Here is a 17,884-nt window from a genome sequence, read left to right on the forward strand (position 1 = left end):
GTGAATTGTGTATGTGTACCCCTAGATCCCTTTGCTCCTCTACAGATTTAGGTTTTATTTTCGAGGATGTATGTAACAATTTATGTAACAACAAAATTTAAAGGACAATTCAACAAACTGGACTGGCTCTAATAAGGTGGGGGATCGTGGGCAACGGGCGCAGTGAAACTAAATGAAAGGTGAATGACAGGTAAGGAGCGTGGGCAGCGATCAGCCAAACAAACTGGCAAAATTTCAGCTCAATAATTTATAAATCTGAAGTTCAAGAATTTGTTACAGAAGCAATGAGCATTAACTCAGAACTTTGAAACTTCTTTGGTTTAAACGGATGCTTGAAACACAAAGCTATTCTTATCTCAGATCTGTTAATAGGGTTGCAAAGACCTTTATTTTTTAGCTCAGTGGGGAAGGGTCAAACTTGGTGTTGTGCATCACATTTACTGCAACTCGTTCAAACATCTGGAACACCTAATTTTTAGGAGTTGGTCGTTTTCAAGCCGGAAATTCCACCAGTCTTAGCCTGCAAGTCAATTTTGTCTTAAAATTTAAGATGGAAAAGAATTGTGGAAAATGCTTCAAACCAGTCTTAAATTGGAAGCTGGTTTTCTGCAGTTCTTAAAAAGAAACTGGCTTGCATACATTTATATTTTCTTTACATTTCTCCTTACGCCTCACTGAGCTGTTCTCCAATTTTTCTCTTCCTATTTTCCCCTGATTATTACTGATGTTCTCTTAGCTGCTACACTTTACATTGTACTCCTATTTCCAGCTCCAGTATCTAATATTCATGTGCAAAGTTGAGACATTGAATGTTGATACACTTCGAGATAGTGAGTGTCTGGAAAGACTCTGACCACGTATTGTATATTCCATTCCAAGGGCTTTTGTTCACCATCGGGACCCGTGGCTATTCAGAGTCCAAAAATAAGGGCTTTGAAACCAACTGTGGTTCCCTTACCACTAACCCAGTTGAGATTATACAACAGATTGGGATGAAACCCAGGACCTCTCGTCTGTAAAATTCAGGTACTCACTGAGGATACTGGCCTGCTTCACATTGCCCGCCCTTCCGTCCCATCATAGACTTTCAGCGTATCTGCCCTGACACTGGAACTCCATCCCAGAGTCCCTCCGACTCGCTTCCTTCCTCACTTCATTCAAAGTCCATCTCAAGTCCAAACTTTTTGCCCAGCTTTCGGTCATCTTTCCACTCCCACCCGCCACCTCTATGACCTGCTAACCCCTTATCAACCTATCCGCTCTCTCCACTCAGCAGGCTCCGCCTGCTCCACGTCCCCCGCTTGGCCCGCCCCCCCATCGGCAGTCGGGCCTTCAGCCTCGCTGCCCCAACCCTTTGGAACTCCATCCCACAGTCCCGTAGCCTCGCTTCCTCCCTTGCCTCCTTCAAGGCAGGTCTCAAGACCCTCCTCTTCAACCATGCTTTCAGCCACCCTCCTACCCTCCCTGCCTTCCACCCACCGCTGATCCCAACCCCCCCCCAACCCCGTTCAGGTCCAAATCCCTGTTCAGCTCCTTGGGAGATCATCCCGATGAGAAAGGCGCTTTACAAATGTAATTGTATCTTCCAACCCCAGCTCGGATGCCCAGCCAGGACTGGTAAGCGCTTTGGGACATCCTCCTGACTGAAAGGTCACTGTATAAATCTAAATTTGTGCTGTATTGCATAATTACACTGAGCCAATGGGGGAGTTCAGCAATGCAATTTTTTTTTAAAAATCATCGGAGAGAGCAAAAAAGGGCACACACACTGGCTGGCTGATGAGTACAGCTTGGCAAACCTTACTTGTAGTCATGGTTAGTTGGTGTTCATGGTTATACAATGTGGAAACAGCGAAAGAGCAGTAAGTGTGATTTATGTTAAAAGCTCTACAGTATCTGTACTCTTTGAGCAAGATGGGCAGAGGCCATCAGTGGAAAGACCAAAGAGGAATGCTTCTACATGACAGACACATCCACTCAAGGATCATCTTGAAGTGATTTATGCAACAGCATGATTTAAAGGACAGTTCAGCAAACTGGACTGACTCTAATAAGGTGGTGGGTCATGGGCAACGGGCGCAGTGAAACTAAATGAAAGGTGAATGACAGGTAAGGAGCGTGGGCAGCGATCAGCCAAACATATTGGCAAAACTTCTACTCAATAATTTATAAAACTGAAGTCCAAGAATTTACAAAAAAGTAAGCTGCTAACAAAATCCACAGCCAGATTATGCGCCACAGAAGTAAACATTTCCAGATGGGCCCAGACAAAAATTCCCCTCATATAAGAAATGTTAGCGTCCATAAATCTGCAGAAGAAAAGGGACTTTTTTTAAAAAAATTGGCTTGTACTTCCCACTGTTCTGATAATACACTAATTCAATTCTCTTCCTAAAAATACACAAGTAATTTAAGTGATAATGAGGAACAAAATGTACATCCATTGCCGAAACTAGACCAGTGGTATTTCTTCTGTCAAGGCAAGATTCCATGCATCATTCACTTCATATCACGACAAATGTCAGAAGCTCAAAAGGACAGATAAAAGATGCAACACAGTTATCTTTATTCACAGATTGAATCTTTGTGCCAGAAAGAACACATCCTATTTGTGTTCCCATGAATCACTAAGGCAAGTCAGCCTTGTTTTGTTTTGTTATAGCTGCGCCACAGCTGGATTGAAATTACAAAATAGATCAAACTACAGCACCTGTGGGAACAATGTTAACAGTTTAACCAGTACAGATTTATAGTAGGGTTTGAATATACTGCCATGGAGGCTAGATTAAGCTCTATTTCTTATCGTATGGTTATCTTCATGCTATGTTTAAACAAGAATATTTCAAAGTTGTGCTGAATGTTGTGAAGCGGGGATTTTGTGTTGTGGGATTTTCTCAATTGATCACATATATTCCACCTGTCTCAGTGGTTCTACCTATTGCAAGACTTCTTCTGCTCCAATTGTTCACTGACCCAATCTAGTCAACTACATAGATAGGCCACTGTGACTAAGATAACAATAATAAATAATTCTTGCATTTGATAACATGGAACCATCTCATGGTACTTTAGAGGTAAACACTGCCAAACGTACTTTTATTTTTAGTTAATTTGCACACAGCAAATTCCCACAAAATAGTCATAATAATAATAATAATCCTTGCATTTGATATAGCGCTTTTCACTTCTTCTAGACGTCCCAAAGGGCTTCACAGAATACACTGTAAAGTGAATTGACTGTATATTTGTGGGTGAACGCGGTAGCCAATTGCTACAGCAGTGTCCCACAAACAGCCGTGGATTGAAAATGACCAATTTATTATTGTTTTGTTTTTTTGGAGGGATTATTATTAGGCGTGAGGAGTAAGGAAACTTGCCCAAGGTTTCGCCCTGCCTGGAATTGAACTCAGGTCTCTCACTTGCAAAGCGAGTGCTCTAACCACTGAGCTACATGGTTGAATGACCAATTAATCTCAAGATATGCTGGCGAGGTCACCAGGAGAAGCTGGTTTCTCAGTTCACATTATATCAGGGAGTCTTTAATGTCCACCTGAATTGATGGTACCATGGATTAACATATCATTGAAAGGATGGTACCTCCAGCAACACAGGACTAACTAAACTGGAAGCAGATTTGATAGTAGCTTTCAAAAGTAAATGCATAGGTACTTAAAAAGGAACAATTTGCAGAGCTCTGGGGTAAGAGTGGGGGAGTGGGATAGTTGGTAGCTGTTTCAAAGAGCTGACGCAGGCATGATGGGCCGATTGGCCTCCTACTGTACTGTAAGATTCCATGATTATATATCTCAGCACAGCACTGGAGTGGCTAGAACAAGCTGGGATCCTGGAATAGAACTTGAACCTACTACCTCTGTCCCAGAGGGGAGAGTGCTAAGTGAGTGAATCTTACACATGGATTTAGTCAAGATCCTGGAAACCAAAGCACAACCAACTAGCACTTGTTTTTATATTGCAATACAGTCTAATAACAATTCTGAATTTCCTCTGTTTTATTAACTAATAATATTTTTTGCATAATGCCTTTCCATGTTGTGGAGATGTCTCAAAGTGCTTCACTGGATTTTACAGTGAAGTGTAATGATTGTATTTGTAGGGGAATATGGCAGCCACTTTTAGCACAGCAATACTCACAACAGCCATTAAGTGGATGACCTTTCTCATCTAGGGGATTGTTACCCAGGATACTATGAGAAACTCCCTTCGCTTTTCGAGTAGTGTGATGGGATCTTTAATGTCCACCTGAAAAGGAGGATAGCACTGGAGTGTCAACCTAGACTATATGAGTTCAAACTCCCTATTCAAAGGATATATTCTTCAGATTCACCACAGTTAGCCAGTCTTCCAGTTAGTAATCAATAATCATCAATAAGAAATCTCCACAATGTTTAAGAACACTGCAGTCCAGAACTATCAGAAAACGTTTAATGTATTTGGGAATAAAACGTGGCATGGTTTGGCACAAGGCAAGTTTTATGTGGCCCCATCAAGCAATAATTTTCATACTTCTTCCATCAAGAGAATACTCAACTGTCCAATTTCAACCTGCTTGAGAAAACGATATCCTTATACTTTGAAGCAGACCCAAAAAATTAAAGGGAATAACTATTTTTTCCAAGTTCCTCTGCTCATAAATGCTCAGAAGAAATCCAAATGCACATTGCAAGGAAGTCCATATGTTGCTGTGTGAAAGTTAAGCTCTAATTTGTTCGCCTGTCAGCGAGTATCAAGTCTAAATGCTCGCGCTGTATTAATGAACAGGATTAAGCACATGCAGAGGGCTTTCAGTGGTTACATGTGGAACAATGACCAGAGGCGAGATTGTAAGAAAATTATTTCATTGGGAGATTAAGATAATGTAATAAACTGCAAGATTGAGAAATTCAAAATCACTCGAATTGAGAACATTTGTACCTGTAACTAATTCTATGCAGGTTTCAAACTACAAAGCTGCATTATTTTGGAAGTATTTTGGGAGTTTAGATGCCTCCCGCGGCAAATATCCATAGCATCAATATTTCATCTAGTGACTATGTGAGGATGTTTTCATTGATGTATGTACCTAACTAGTGCCTTTGGAAGAGTGCACAATCTATCTGCAGGATTTGTAACAAAGCTTATAGGATCATCTCAAATTATACATCTCTATTCATAGTGATGCCTGAACCATAATGTATGAAGGCTACTGTTCATAGCCATTACTTCTTGGAACCTGTTTGAAATTACCCCATAGAGTGAGTGATGCGTTTACAGAAGAACCTTTGATTTTATCAGCAGGATCTCTCGCTGACCACTGGAAGCAATGGACAATTCACACTATTCTTTTCCTGCTGTCTGATATTAACCAAACTTTGTCTTCATAGGACACAGTTTATGAGATTATTCATTAACTGTTTTAATGCTGCTCAAACAGAGAGAGCCCTGTTCATGTCCACATGGTGGCACCCATGTTCCACTTCAGATTTATGTAGAACAAGAAAATGAATGGTAATTTCTTCAGTCAGATGTAATTCAGACACAATAGATCATACTCTTGTCTTCACGCCAAATGAGATAACCCTGTTTGGTGTCTTAAGACGTGGAGCTCACTTACTCCTCATGCACTGGCTCAGAAAGCAGAATGAGGTTTCCACTCAGCAGCATCAGGCTACTTAAAGAAACTAACTCATGCATACATTACATGACTGGCTGTATGTAGAAGATTAGGAGTAGTCCTCGGTTTCACATCCATTGTCATAAATGTAGATACTGAAATCTGTCCTGTTGTAGCAACCACTGTGTATACAAAGGCCTTCCTTTGGCACTTAGTCTGTTCCACAGCGTACAAACGTCTTTATAGAATGAAATGTTCAAAATTCTCCTCTTAGAAGAGTAGATTTCTATCTGGCTGAGGCAGTGAGTAAACCAGTGAGAGATGGACCTTGTCTGAGACCCATATATGACCAAAAATAAAAAGCTACTTAACATGTAACAATCTCTAAGTGTTCACTATTAACTGATGAACCAGGGAGTAAGTCACACCACTGATTGAGAGCACTGCTCTAAAAGTAGATTACCTTAAGTGTTCCCGTGGGGCAGAGTAACTTATTCCTGGTTTCCTTGTTAAGCAATCCTGTTAGTTGCATATTGGATCATAATATGGTCATTTCACAAGACAGCCCTGTTATAATGCAGTGATCTTTGTCCACAATCGCAGACCTCCACATTAAGAGAAAATGTGAAAAAATGTCTGGCTTCCACCCTGTCAGTAGGTACAGTGCTCAGGAAGTGACATTGGCAGGGGCCTGAGAATCTAGAAATCAGGTTTTTTTTTGGATAGGAACCACTACAAGTTGCATCACTGGTAACTGCGGGTATAGAAGACACTTGTGTTAAAAGCAAACATGTTTCTGGCGAGGTGTTTAATAACAGGGTCTCCCTAATGTATTTGCATAATATAATGTATTTTATCTTGGCTTGCTGATGAACACAGAGAAGAGCAAAGAAGCAAAAGAAAACAGAGATGATATATGGAGATACAAAAAGATTGCCTGCCTTTGCTTTGGTCTTTCTTATTCATCTGAAGTATTTATCCTCCATGCACCACAGTAAAGGTTTATAATTAAACAAGGGAAAGGATTGGGGGCAGTGAGCGGTTTACACTCAAAATGATTTTCACCACTCCCATCTTTCCTAAAACATCACCTACAGAAGAACAATCTTCAATCACTTTCAACAAAGCCAATCTCCACTAATGACACTGTAATTATGCACAGGAAATTATTTATAAATCATTTCATTTTCAAAAGAATTTAAAACAACAACAACCTGGATTTATATAGCACCTTTCACACAGGATATGTAATGGGTGCTATATAAATGCAAGATGCTGCTGTTCTGCTAATCTTCTCTCCTGTTCTGAAGGGGCTGCTTGAGGTTTGGGCCAGTGGCTATTTTACATATGTGACAGTCAGTCAGCAGGCTATATAACAACAATAACTTGCACTCATATAGTGCCCTCCACTCAGGGTAGTGTCTCAGAGTACCATCCAACTGTCCAGTATATCAAAACCAATCCAATTCCCATTTTGTACCAACATCCACACACACCACTGACCACAATGATGCTTTAAAAAGCCATTTTCCCTGAATGTGCTGTGAATGGGATATCCCCATTTTAACAATGCACTGCAAAATGTGCTACACATAATCCCAACTGGAGTTTCAGTCCACAGGAATGTAATTCCTTGGCCGATTTTTCTCTTTAGATCGGTGTCACAAAGTCAAATTGTAGCAACTCTACGGTCATTCCAGCTATCAATATACTGAGCACCTGGACACTGTGATAGATATTCTACAAATTAAGAAAAAATATCTAGCATGAAAGCACTACAAATTTGAGAACTGCCAATTAAATAGATTGTACTTCACTCCATATACTGTATATTTTTCACCTCTGTGATCGCACTTTTGGTCATCTTTACCCTGCCCACCAGCCTCGGCTCCCACTCCTCCAGGTCGGGTGCCCAGCAGCAGTATTAAATGCTTTGACACATTCCTCCCGACGTGAAAGGTACTGTATAAATGTAAATTGAATTGTATGGTAAAATTTGCGTAAGTCTTTAGAAAACATACAATCGCCTAAGTCCTACATCCAATTCAGTTTCCTACCAAAACACAAAACACTATATATTAATTACCTCCTAACTCGTAACACCACTCCCCTACTCTCCATTATCCCTGCACTTACTCCCGCCTTGAATTGGGGGAAATGACGTCTTGACCCCTTGGCACATGCGTGCTTACTGGCTGGCTGCATTGAATCGCAGCAAAAGTGGTCTTGATCCGTCGCCAAAGAACTTTATTTCCCGCGATTCAATACGATCCCTGCGCTTGCCAGTAAGTGCGCATGCGGCGACGGGTCAAGATGCGTGAATCGCGGGAAATGTTGTCTTATCCCGTCACCGTTTGCTCGCTTCCCGGCTGCATAAATTGATGTGAGCATTGTGTATTGATTTAAATTGTATTTTTACGGCTTATATGGTTTGCCTGCATCTCGGACTTCGCGTAAATGTTACAGTCCCACCTGATACAACAGCAGTTTTACTGTTCTGTATTTCTATTCCTGGTTTTGTTCAAAACAAGCCCAGAATGGAACAAGACGTGACACTAACTAACTAGTCTGTTAATGGAATATTGCTGAAGCTGCAAAGTTCTGCATATCATAGAAAATGTCAGTGTGGGAACTTCCTGCAATCTTTGAACATGTGAAACAGTACAAATGAGTCATTTTTTTATTTTGGTGTATGGTAGTTTTAGCCTTCGCCCTGACGGTGCTGCTATATGAATCATACAGTCCTGAGTCTCAAATATTATTCAGTCAGCTCAAAGAACTGACATAAACAACAGTGCTGTTTCGCCCCCCAATCTTAACACATCACAAAACATGCTTTTATTCCACTTTTACAATCGACTGTTTGATTGAAATAAGAGATACTAATACTAATCCTTGCATTTGATATAGCGCCTTATCACGTCATTGAGATGTCTCAAGCGCTTCACAGATTATACTGTAAAGTGGATTGACTGTGTATTTTGTGGGCAAAACACGGCAGCCAATCGTGCACAGCAGTGTCTTTATAAGTTTTTTTACATCCTTTTATGTAGGATTTTCACATGACTTAAACAGAATAGCAATTGTGCCATTTAAAAAAAGATACAACACTGCTTAGTTTAATCAAAGAACACTATTCAGAAATAATTATCTACCATGTATTTTATGTATTTTATGTTCTTCATTCCAGACTTTTTCTGATTTTTGTCCCCAAAAGACCTCCCGTGTATTGAAATGGAACCTGCAATAAAGAGAGCTGTACTGACAATTCTTCTCTATTATAGACTGACATGAAGTAGGATCAGACTATGTTATCCATCTTAAATATGTTTTTTGGAAAACGGAACTCACTGTTCTACTTGCACATAGTTTGTGCAATTTGCTGCCAAAAATTTTACACCACATTTACTAACACAATACAAATTTACATTTTTGATGTTGCAAAGCCATCTAAAAGCACTTTGCACAGCTAGCTCGACACAGAAGCGGGGTACGGGGTGTGGGAGGGAACACTTGTAAAAGATGGGGGAGGGAAGTGTGAAAATGTCAGGCTGAAAGTGTGGTTGAAGAGTTACGTTTTAAGGTGGGCTTTAAAAACGGTCATGGAGGGTGCAAGCTGGAGAGACTCCAGGATGGAGTTCCAGAGAGGAGGGGTGAAATGGCTGAAAGCTGGCCCAACGATTGTGGGCAGGATCAGACAGCAGGACATGAAGCAGGCCAATGCTCGTTGAGCAAAACAAGCAACTCAGGTGGTTGTGTAAATCATGATCCTGAGGGTTGGCAAAGGTTGTGTTGTGCTTTCCCACCTTCTGTTAGACTTTAATCCTGCTCTCAGCTAAGAGAGAAAAGCGCAAGTCCTGATTCCTACCTCCAATTTGCAAATGCCTCCATTTTCAACCTTCATGTGTCAGCAAAGACATAAAGTAACACATGCACGCAGCAAGCTTGCAATACATATAATCTGAATGTTGATTTTGCAGTTAATTCTTGAACTTTCTAATGTTGTTTCCCTTAGATACTGCTGACTCAAGGAGAGTTGCCCTTTTTTTCAGCAGATTCTCACCCCCACATTAACCATCTGACCACCACAATCTTTATTTATCTCGAAACAATACACTCAGTTGCTGACTGAACTTTGTAGATTAAGCCTAAAAATGAGTGTGATGATTCAATCTGAATCATGGGTCTTGACTCTGGTAACTATCACAGCAAACAGAAAACAAGTGTTCCTTATCTTAGTCTTATAACATTTGCTCTGTATTACGAAATAAATGTTTTGATTGCATTTCATCCCAGATTGCTGAGTTCTATTTACTTCTCTCTGAAATGAAAATATTGAACCTCTCCCAGCTTGCCTGCTCGCTCTCTCGCTCTCTTTCTCTCCCAGCTAACATCCAGTAAGACACTGCTTCAAAGTTCAAGCATATTTGCTTTGAAGCTGAGGTGCATGTTTCCCTGATTTTTTAAACAACAAAATTACACAATTTGCTGAAAGCTAGAACACTCATTGAAATGCTGTATAATTAGATAAATACTGCATCCCTCCAAAAAAATAATGCACGTTACATTCAAGACAACAGGGAAATTCCCTGCATGGGTAGCATGCATATGTGGAACTCTCAGTTGGGTTTGGATACTCTTAAGCATGGTGATGGGTTTCCGCATATGTCAGACCATAATTTTTTTTAGCAATACCACAATAGACACAATTCAGGAAGGATGTCATTTTATATTAAGAATGAAAGATATTTATATAAAAAAGTTGGTCTGAGCATTTTATCTGTCCATACAGTTAATATCATTTTTGTATAGGATAAAAAATGATAACAAAATGTAAGCTGACAGTTTAGCTTTTACTCTTGACCCAACCAGCTGATGATAGCTTGGAGGACTGCAGGACTGAGGTGGTCAGACGATGTCTCAGAATTCTAGAGTGTTATTTATCAGTAGTCCACAGTCAGTACTCCAGCCCTTACTTTTCTTGAAAATCTACAAATCATCCTGATGCCTGGACTAGCAACATAATAATCCTCACATATCATGCGAAGTAACAAAACTGAAATATTTTTGTAAGTATAAAATGCACTCAAGACCCCTCCGACCATACCACACACATTTTATGTAACATCAGTGAAACAGCACCAAATGGAAGGAGTGAGGTTAAAAACAAATCAATAAATACCCAGTTGGAGCAGATTCCAATACCACATACTGGCTCTCGAGTTGGTGGCTTCTTTGATGTAGCCATCAAGAGAACACAGCTCAAACCTGGCAGATAATCAAATGCAATCGTTCACTGTTTTAAAATGGAAGTACATTATATAAAACAAAATACACAAGGGGTGTGTCAGATACTTGTTAAGTTTACATGCTTTGTCCTCTATTTCAGCAGACCTGCAATAAACACCCCGCGCAATGTAGCAACGCGATTGTAAAGTATAAATGCAAACCTGCATGTCAGAGGAGTTTTGTTGTGGCAACTGTACTGGATTTAAAGTAATGGAAAACACAACATGAGCCGTAATGAAAAAGAATATTTAGTAATGCTTAAGCTGCCAAAAAAGATGGAGTATTTATGCTCCCAAGAGAATTTCATAGACTTTATTCTTCATGAAAATTACAGTTGCCACAAAATTGCTCCCAACAATTTCAATACTTCGAACTTTGACCACTTGAAAATAAAAATTCACTTGCATATAAATATAACTTTTTATAGCACTGTTATTACGTACTGTGAACGGGGAAAGAGGGCCAATTTTGTGGCTGTATCGTCGAATCACCTCTCTGATGTGGCTGGGCTGGATGGCATCACTATGAGCCTCCAGCCCACAGGCTGCAGCACTCTGTAACATAAAATCATAAATTTCAACTAAATGAAAAACACTAAGACAACTGCAGATAAAAGACACATAGCCCAGCAGCCTAAACAATATTAGCCTTTCAAAGCCATTAGATTCACTCTTAAATGCATCCACATACGCATCTCCAAATAGACAAAATTGGAAACGTATCAGAAATTTATTGCAAAAGATTGATCTGAACACAGCTCATGCCTTTTATAACACAGTAATCTGTTGACATTTAAACCAGAAACACACTTCAAAAAGAAAATTGCAGTGCTTAGTCGACCCATCTGTTTTCTTGGGTACGACGAATTATTTCATGGAAGTGATTAGTAATTTTACCGCCCACAAGATTGATCTTGTGTGCTCATTGAAAATAAGTAATTCCCATCCATGACACAACACCAACACATTGGTGAGCAGCACTTATTAAATTTTCAGTTAATTTAAAGTTGCACTCAATGTTCCACTTGTGGAAGCATTAAACCAGCCAGCAGTCCTAAGTGCCAGTTCGTTTCTCACACAGAGATCATCACACTTCATTTTGCTGACAATCCTCCTTCGAACGAGGTAGGAAGGGGTGAAGTAAGCGAGGTCTCCTTGGAACTGAACTGGCTCCAAGGTGACATGCTTGGTAACGGAATGGCCGAATCAATCCACCTCTCTGTGGCGGTTTCAGTTGTCGCGACACTGAGCCAGGTGGGCCACAGTATTGCAGCCAGCCAGCCTTGCTCATCAGCAGGACTTGGAAGGGCAGATCAGTTAGTGGGGATAGCAATCATTCCACTCAGCTCCTATTAACCCTGCAAGCCAAAGCCCTAATGGGTAGGGTGGTCCTAGCTGGATAAGCTGCAGGAAAGCTTGCCAGGCAGCAATATCAATGGAAAGTTATGTGTTTTAGCTGATTAGACTCCAGCAGAACCTGAACTCACACTCTGGGGGCAAAGCCTTGGATGCTTCGCTCCAGAAAGAGATCGCACATTCCATTCCAGCAATGTATCTCTGCAATTTTCATGTCAAGGTGTAATGCATGGAATTCTCAGGTTAGCTTGGATACTCTTAAGCATGGTAATAATAATAATAATCCTTGCATTTCATATAGCGCTTTTCACGTCGGGAGGACGTCCCAAAGCGCTTCACAGAACACACTGTAAAGTGAATTGACTGTATATTTGTGGGCGAACGCGGCAGCCAATTGCGCACAGCAGTGTCCTACAAACAGTCGTAGATTGAAAATGACCAATTTATTATTGTTTTTGGTTTTGGAGGGATTATTATTAGGCGTGTGGAGTAAGGAAACTTGCCCAAGGTTTGGCCCTGCCTGGAATTGAACTCAGGTCTCTCGCTTGCAAAGCGAGTGCTCTAACCACTGAACTACAGGACTCCACATGGTGATGGATTTCCGCATGTGTCAGACTTCCAGCTGACCAAAATAGTGTGATGTGCTTGGTGAATGTTGGAATCGAGTCAATTGTCCATGGCGGTCTCGGTATTCTGGTTCATGAACCGTCACCCTGGCTCATCAGCAGGATTTGCAGGGGAGAGGGATTCCACCCATTCAGCTCCTGTTACCCTTGCAAGCCAAAGTTTTGAAGGATAGGGTGGTGCAAGTTGGACGCAGCAGGAAACCTCCTGAACAGTGCTCTTAATGGAAAACTACAGTTTTAGCTGGTTAAACTCTCGTAGCACCCCGAATGCACACTCTGAGGATCCAAGCATTGGCTCTCGAAATATTCTCTGGAATTAGATAGGTTGTATGCATCCCTCTAGGGAGAGATTGCACATTGCATTACAGACGCAGGGACATATCTGTGTAGGTGGCATATGTTAAACTCTCAGTCTGGGCATTCTTAAGTAAGATGATAAGTTTCTGTATGTGCCGGAACCCAGCTAACCAAGAAAAATAGGTTTTAAAGGGTTCAGACACAAATCTCTTACCCATGGGAATGCATTTCCATAACTCACCCTTAATAAGCAGTTTATCTTCTGTGTTCTTTACAAAGGCATCATTTTGCTAGTAATAATAAATAACTATATAATGATTTGAAATGGAATGAAAGATGATCATGGCCATTTAATAAATTTGCTTTATTAGAGAGAATCATTCCAATTAAAGACTGCATTCACAGTCCACAATTTCTTTGTTAATCCTTAGTTAACCAAAACTTAAATCCACAATTTCACACAAGTTCATTTGTGGATGCGTCAAAAAGGATGCATATTTCTGTCTGTGGGCTAAACAGAAAAAAGCACAGCGTTGTACCTTTTTTTTTACAGTGGCTCTGTCCCAGACCTGTGGCCCAAAATATGTGTATTGGTATCAGACTGTGCGGCTTGATTACTACTTCCAGATTGTTTTCTTATGCAACCCCTTGTGATTATCACTGTTGGACTCTGGTGCCATTTGATGCATCCAAAAAGTCACACTGATGCTCCTCCAGCTGGCTCCGGGCTAAAAATACTGTATACATGTAATTACAGCTCTACCATTGCTGAAATAACGTAGGTCTCATGCATTTTCCAACCTGGAATAGGCAGTGAATATGCTTCTGGATTCTCTAGCAAGCTTTGCGCAATCCCCAAATATTGTGGTGAGTCTAGCACTGATAAGGATCTTGGTTGTTTTAAATAAGAGCACGCAAGCTCACAGATCAGGAACATTAAAAAAGGAGATGTACTGTTTAAAATCACAGCAAAAAACAAAGTATACTTAACCTCTAACATCCAGTTATAATACAAGTTTAACAACATTAAAAACCCCCCCAAAATTTTTGAAGGATATGCAGCAAAGCCCGTGGTGCTCTGGGACGCTATTTTGCATTGAGGGGCACTATATAAAAGCAAATTGTTTTTGTTGTTTTCTGGTAAATATGGTAAGATTGAAAGAGGGGGAAGACCTACTTTTAAGATGCCCGACACCGAGAGACTGGAACAAGCTCCTGCTTTTCTTGTTTTTCTTTCAGAAATGAGTTAAAATAAAAACAAATTTGTTCTGGTGGTGTTAGCAGCGGATTTCTTGCAATAGTGGTTTAAGGCAATGCCCCCAATAGCTCCTGAATACTTTGCATCACATTTCCCATGGCTCAGGGATAAATACACTACTTGTGTGGCATTGAATCATTCAAATCGAGAAAGTCTCAATTTCGATCCATGTCCTCTGCTGAGTCAGCCACACAAACCAGGCCAGCATTTGGAGGTGCGACAATTCGCTGGCAAATTCCCAACAAATGAAAATCTGTCAGGGTTCTTGCTCCTGATCATTATTCAATACACCCTGCGGGTTGTACACACATATGGATGTTAGATCTACAGAGGATTGGCCGGACCATAACCTTGTGGTTAAATAATCTACGAGCATTCAGTGATCATGCCTCGTGCAAAACAATGGAGGAATTACACTGTCTGTAGCAATCACCTTGGGCTGTACTTTTGTCAGGAGAATAGTTTACACTAAATAATAATAATAATAATCCTTGCATTTGATATAGCGCTTTTCACGTCAGGAGGACGTCCCAAAGCGCTTCACAGAACACACTGTAAAGTGAATTGACTGTATATTTGTGGGCGAACGCAAATCCCAAGTTTTAACAACCTGTCTGAAGTGATGTATCCATGTGTCAGGGAATACAAACTGCTGCAATTTTACAATAATGTGGGGTCTAATTCGCAAATTTTATAACGGAATTCCTTACTAATTTAATCTACTTCCAAAGCAGATTTCCCGCAGGTCAATGGGAATTGTAACAGGATAAGAATCATTGTAAATTAGACCACAATTACATACCAGCAATGTATTTATGTTATAATCTTCATTCGTTAGGTTTTATATAATTCAATGATATACACACATATCCCAACGTATGAAAGGGGTAAACTTTCAATTGTGAACACAACATGCATGATACGATTGTTTGAAAGAAAGCTTTCTGTTACTTGAAGGTGAGGAACGGTTAGAGAAAATGTAAAATATTTTCAAATTCTCTGAGTAAAAATACCAATAATAAGGGAACACCATAGGTCACAAAAGTCCTCTCTCCCCAAAAGTCTCAAAGCTTCTCCTAGTTACCATTTTCAGTGTAAAGGCATTCATTACTCAAGGTAAATTGCAAAAGCAAAATGTTAAAATAAATTGTTTCTTACCCAACTTTTCTACAACTTATATGGAAAAGTATTTTATTATTCTCCAAGAACATCACTGTAAGCATTGTGGTAGGCTAAAGTGCCAACTCATCTTCTTTTGACTGCAGATACATCTTATACCAGAGTAACAGCTAAAGTTGTTCTACAATAACAGCTTGTATTTCTCCAGTAATAGGTAAAAATGTTCCAAGATGCTGATACAGTGAGACTGGCTCTCTTATTCTCAGTGTAAAGGAGCCAGAGTGTATTTTTGTTTTGAGTACTGTAATTCAAAAATAACTTTTCTAACTAAAGTAAATGTCTCTTAATTATGATTATAAATAATAATATTATTCCCAAGTCTTATTGTAACTATTTAAGCCATTCCTACTTAATGTCATTTTAAACTGGTAGTAAGCACCTTCAAAAGGATTTCTTATTTGTTTCTTACAAATCACAATGATGCAAATCACATCAAATTGTGCCATACAATGATCCTCATTGATGTGACCCTTGATGAAAATTACACTACTCCCTAACGTAGACAGCTGCCCTTTTAAGTCTAAAAGATTGTATTGTGATCACTTGTATATAACATACAATCCTACTATGGAAGAATAGTAAGATTTTAAATAAGTCAGTAATCAACAACCATGAGGATCAGCAACACTACTGAAATGAGATGATTCTCTTTTGAAATACAAACACATTAAATGCATCCAGTATACTGAATACTGTATTGCATACCATAACATACTGAACAAATGACAATGCAAAAGCCATAGCAGTGAGATACATTTCACACAGAAACAAGAATCTGCCCCCCACCCCACCAATATAATTTAACCAAGGAACAAACTCTTGTTACTGAATTCACTGAACCATGTATCAGATTAAATTTTCAGGCAATGTAATTAGTTGGGCTGGTTTGATGCAGTCTAGTAATTGTTAAAGTACCGTGAAGCTTAGACAAATGTGCATTATCAAACATTGTCTCAAACAAAAACAATCACAAAGCCCACTTGAACGAGGCCCAGTTTACATTGTCAATGAATGTTAAGCCTATCAATTAGGAAGTAAAGGGCCAATAACCAAAGCACACAGTGAATTTAAGGCATTGCAAACTTGTTTCTGACCTCAGTCCATTGAACTTGACCTAGATCTGACCCAGCAGATTGAGCTATGAGGCTATCGTGCAGGTGTAACCCAGACTTGCTCTCTCCACCTTTCAACAGGTGCAGACTTGTATTCTGTGATGAATTGTGGATCTCCTCATTTCAAAGAATGTACTATTCCAACTGAGAAAAGCAGGAGCGAGACCAATTAAAAAGGTCAAGTTCTTCGAGAGGGGCTGTTGCCTTTTACACCTGGTACTACTCTCACACGAGTGAACAACATAAAGCAAATTTGGGGTTGTTTTTTGTTTAAATGACAATATTATACATTTCTTTCAAATCTACTCAAATGCAAAGTGGAATTTCCTATTGTACATATTCTGGATTTATTGTACTTTCTCTTATGAAAGGCCATTGTTCACAAAAGATCTACACGTACTTCAGTTTGACTACGTTCATTTCCTGGCAGAGGCAAATGGTTCTGCTTTTGTGAAATAGAAACACTATAAATCCCCACCGATTGAATAACTAAGAATAAGAAACAAAGAAATATGAAAGAAATGTGGGCCGTGAACAAAACAAAAGAAACAGGGTGATGGCAGTGCTGAAAATAAATGGGAAGATCTAATTTGTGGCTAATCACACATTTTCTTATATAACGACTACAAACCAGAGAAGCCACACGTTAATAAATGTCAATACCAAAAACCACCAACCTCAGATGTTGATGGTTTCAAAACACAAGGAAGTAAGGAACAAGAAAAGGCCACGCAAATAATCTACTCCTTCCAGCAGAGGATTGGCAACTGCACTGTAGTACAGCATACCCCAATTCACCCAGTGTTCTGAGGAAGTGATATGAACCACAGGCAAAGCCACCAAAGCTTTGCTCAAGAACACAAAGCTCCGCAGAACTTTGCCCCATTTTTACTTATCCACTCAAAGGGCAATTAAATGAGAATTCAGGATAATGTTCCAGTCCTGTGTTACTTTCCTGATATCCATTTCTGATCTCCAAAGCAGATTTTCTACTTGACTGAATCTATTACAACTGCTGTCAGTATTAAAATGTCCCTTAATGGTCTATATACACAAACAGTGGAACCTGAATGTCTGATCACTTTAATTAAAGCAGTTAATCGTTCCCAGAGACAAACTTTTTTTCCCCTGTTTGTGTCAAAATAAAGATTTTCTCT

At 39.8% G+C, this 17,884-nt stretch overlaps 1 protein-coding gene across 4 annotated transcripts in view; it reads right to left on the bottom strand.

Annotated features, from left to right (window-relative positions):
• Positions 1-17,884, bottom strand: part of supt3h (SPT3 homolog, SAGA and STAGA complex component) — a 314,077-nt gene that overhangs the window by 19,929 nt on the left and 276,264 nt on the right. For 3 of the 4 annotated variants that reach the window (XM_042333227.1, XM_042333228.1, XM_042333230.1), the window contains one exon: positions 11,344-11,454. The exons of the other annotated variant lie outside the window; for it this stretch is intronic. In XM_042333227.1, coding sequence (XP_042189161.1) covers positions 11,344-11,454 — 111 coding nt within the window. The remainder of the gene's footprint in view (positions 1-11,343; positions 11,455-17,884) is intronic. 4 annotated transcript variants of the gene reach the window in all.

Source organism: Callorhinchus milii, unplaced genomic scaffold (genome assembly GCF_018977255.1).
Source record: "Callorhinchus milii isolate IMCB2004 unplaced genomic scaffold, IMCB_Cmil_1.0 Scaffold3, whole genome shotgun sequence".
Classification (NCBI taxonomy): domain Eukaryota; kingdom Metazoa; phylum Chordata; class Chondrichthyes; order Chimaeriformes; family Callorhinchidae; genus Callorhinchus; species Callorhinchus milii.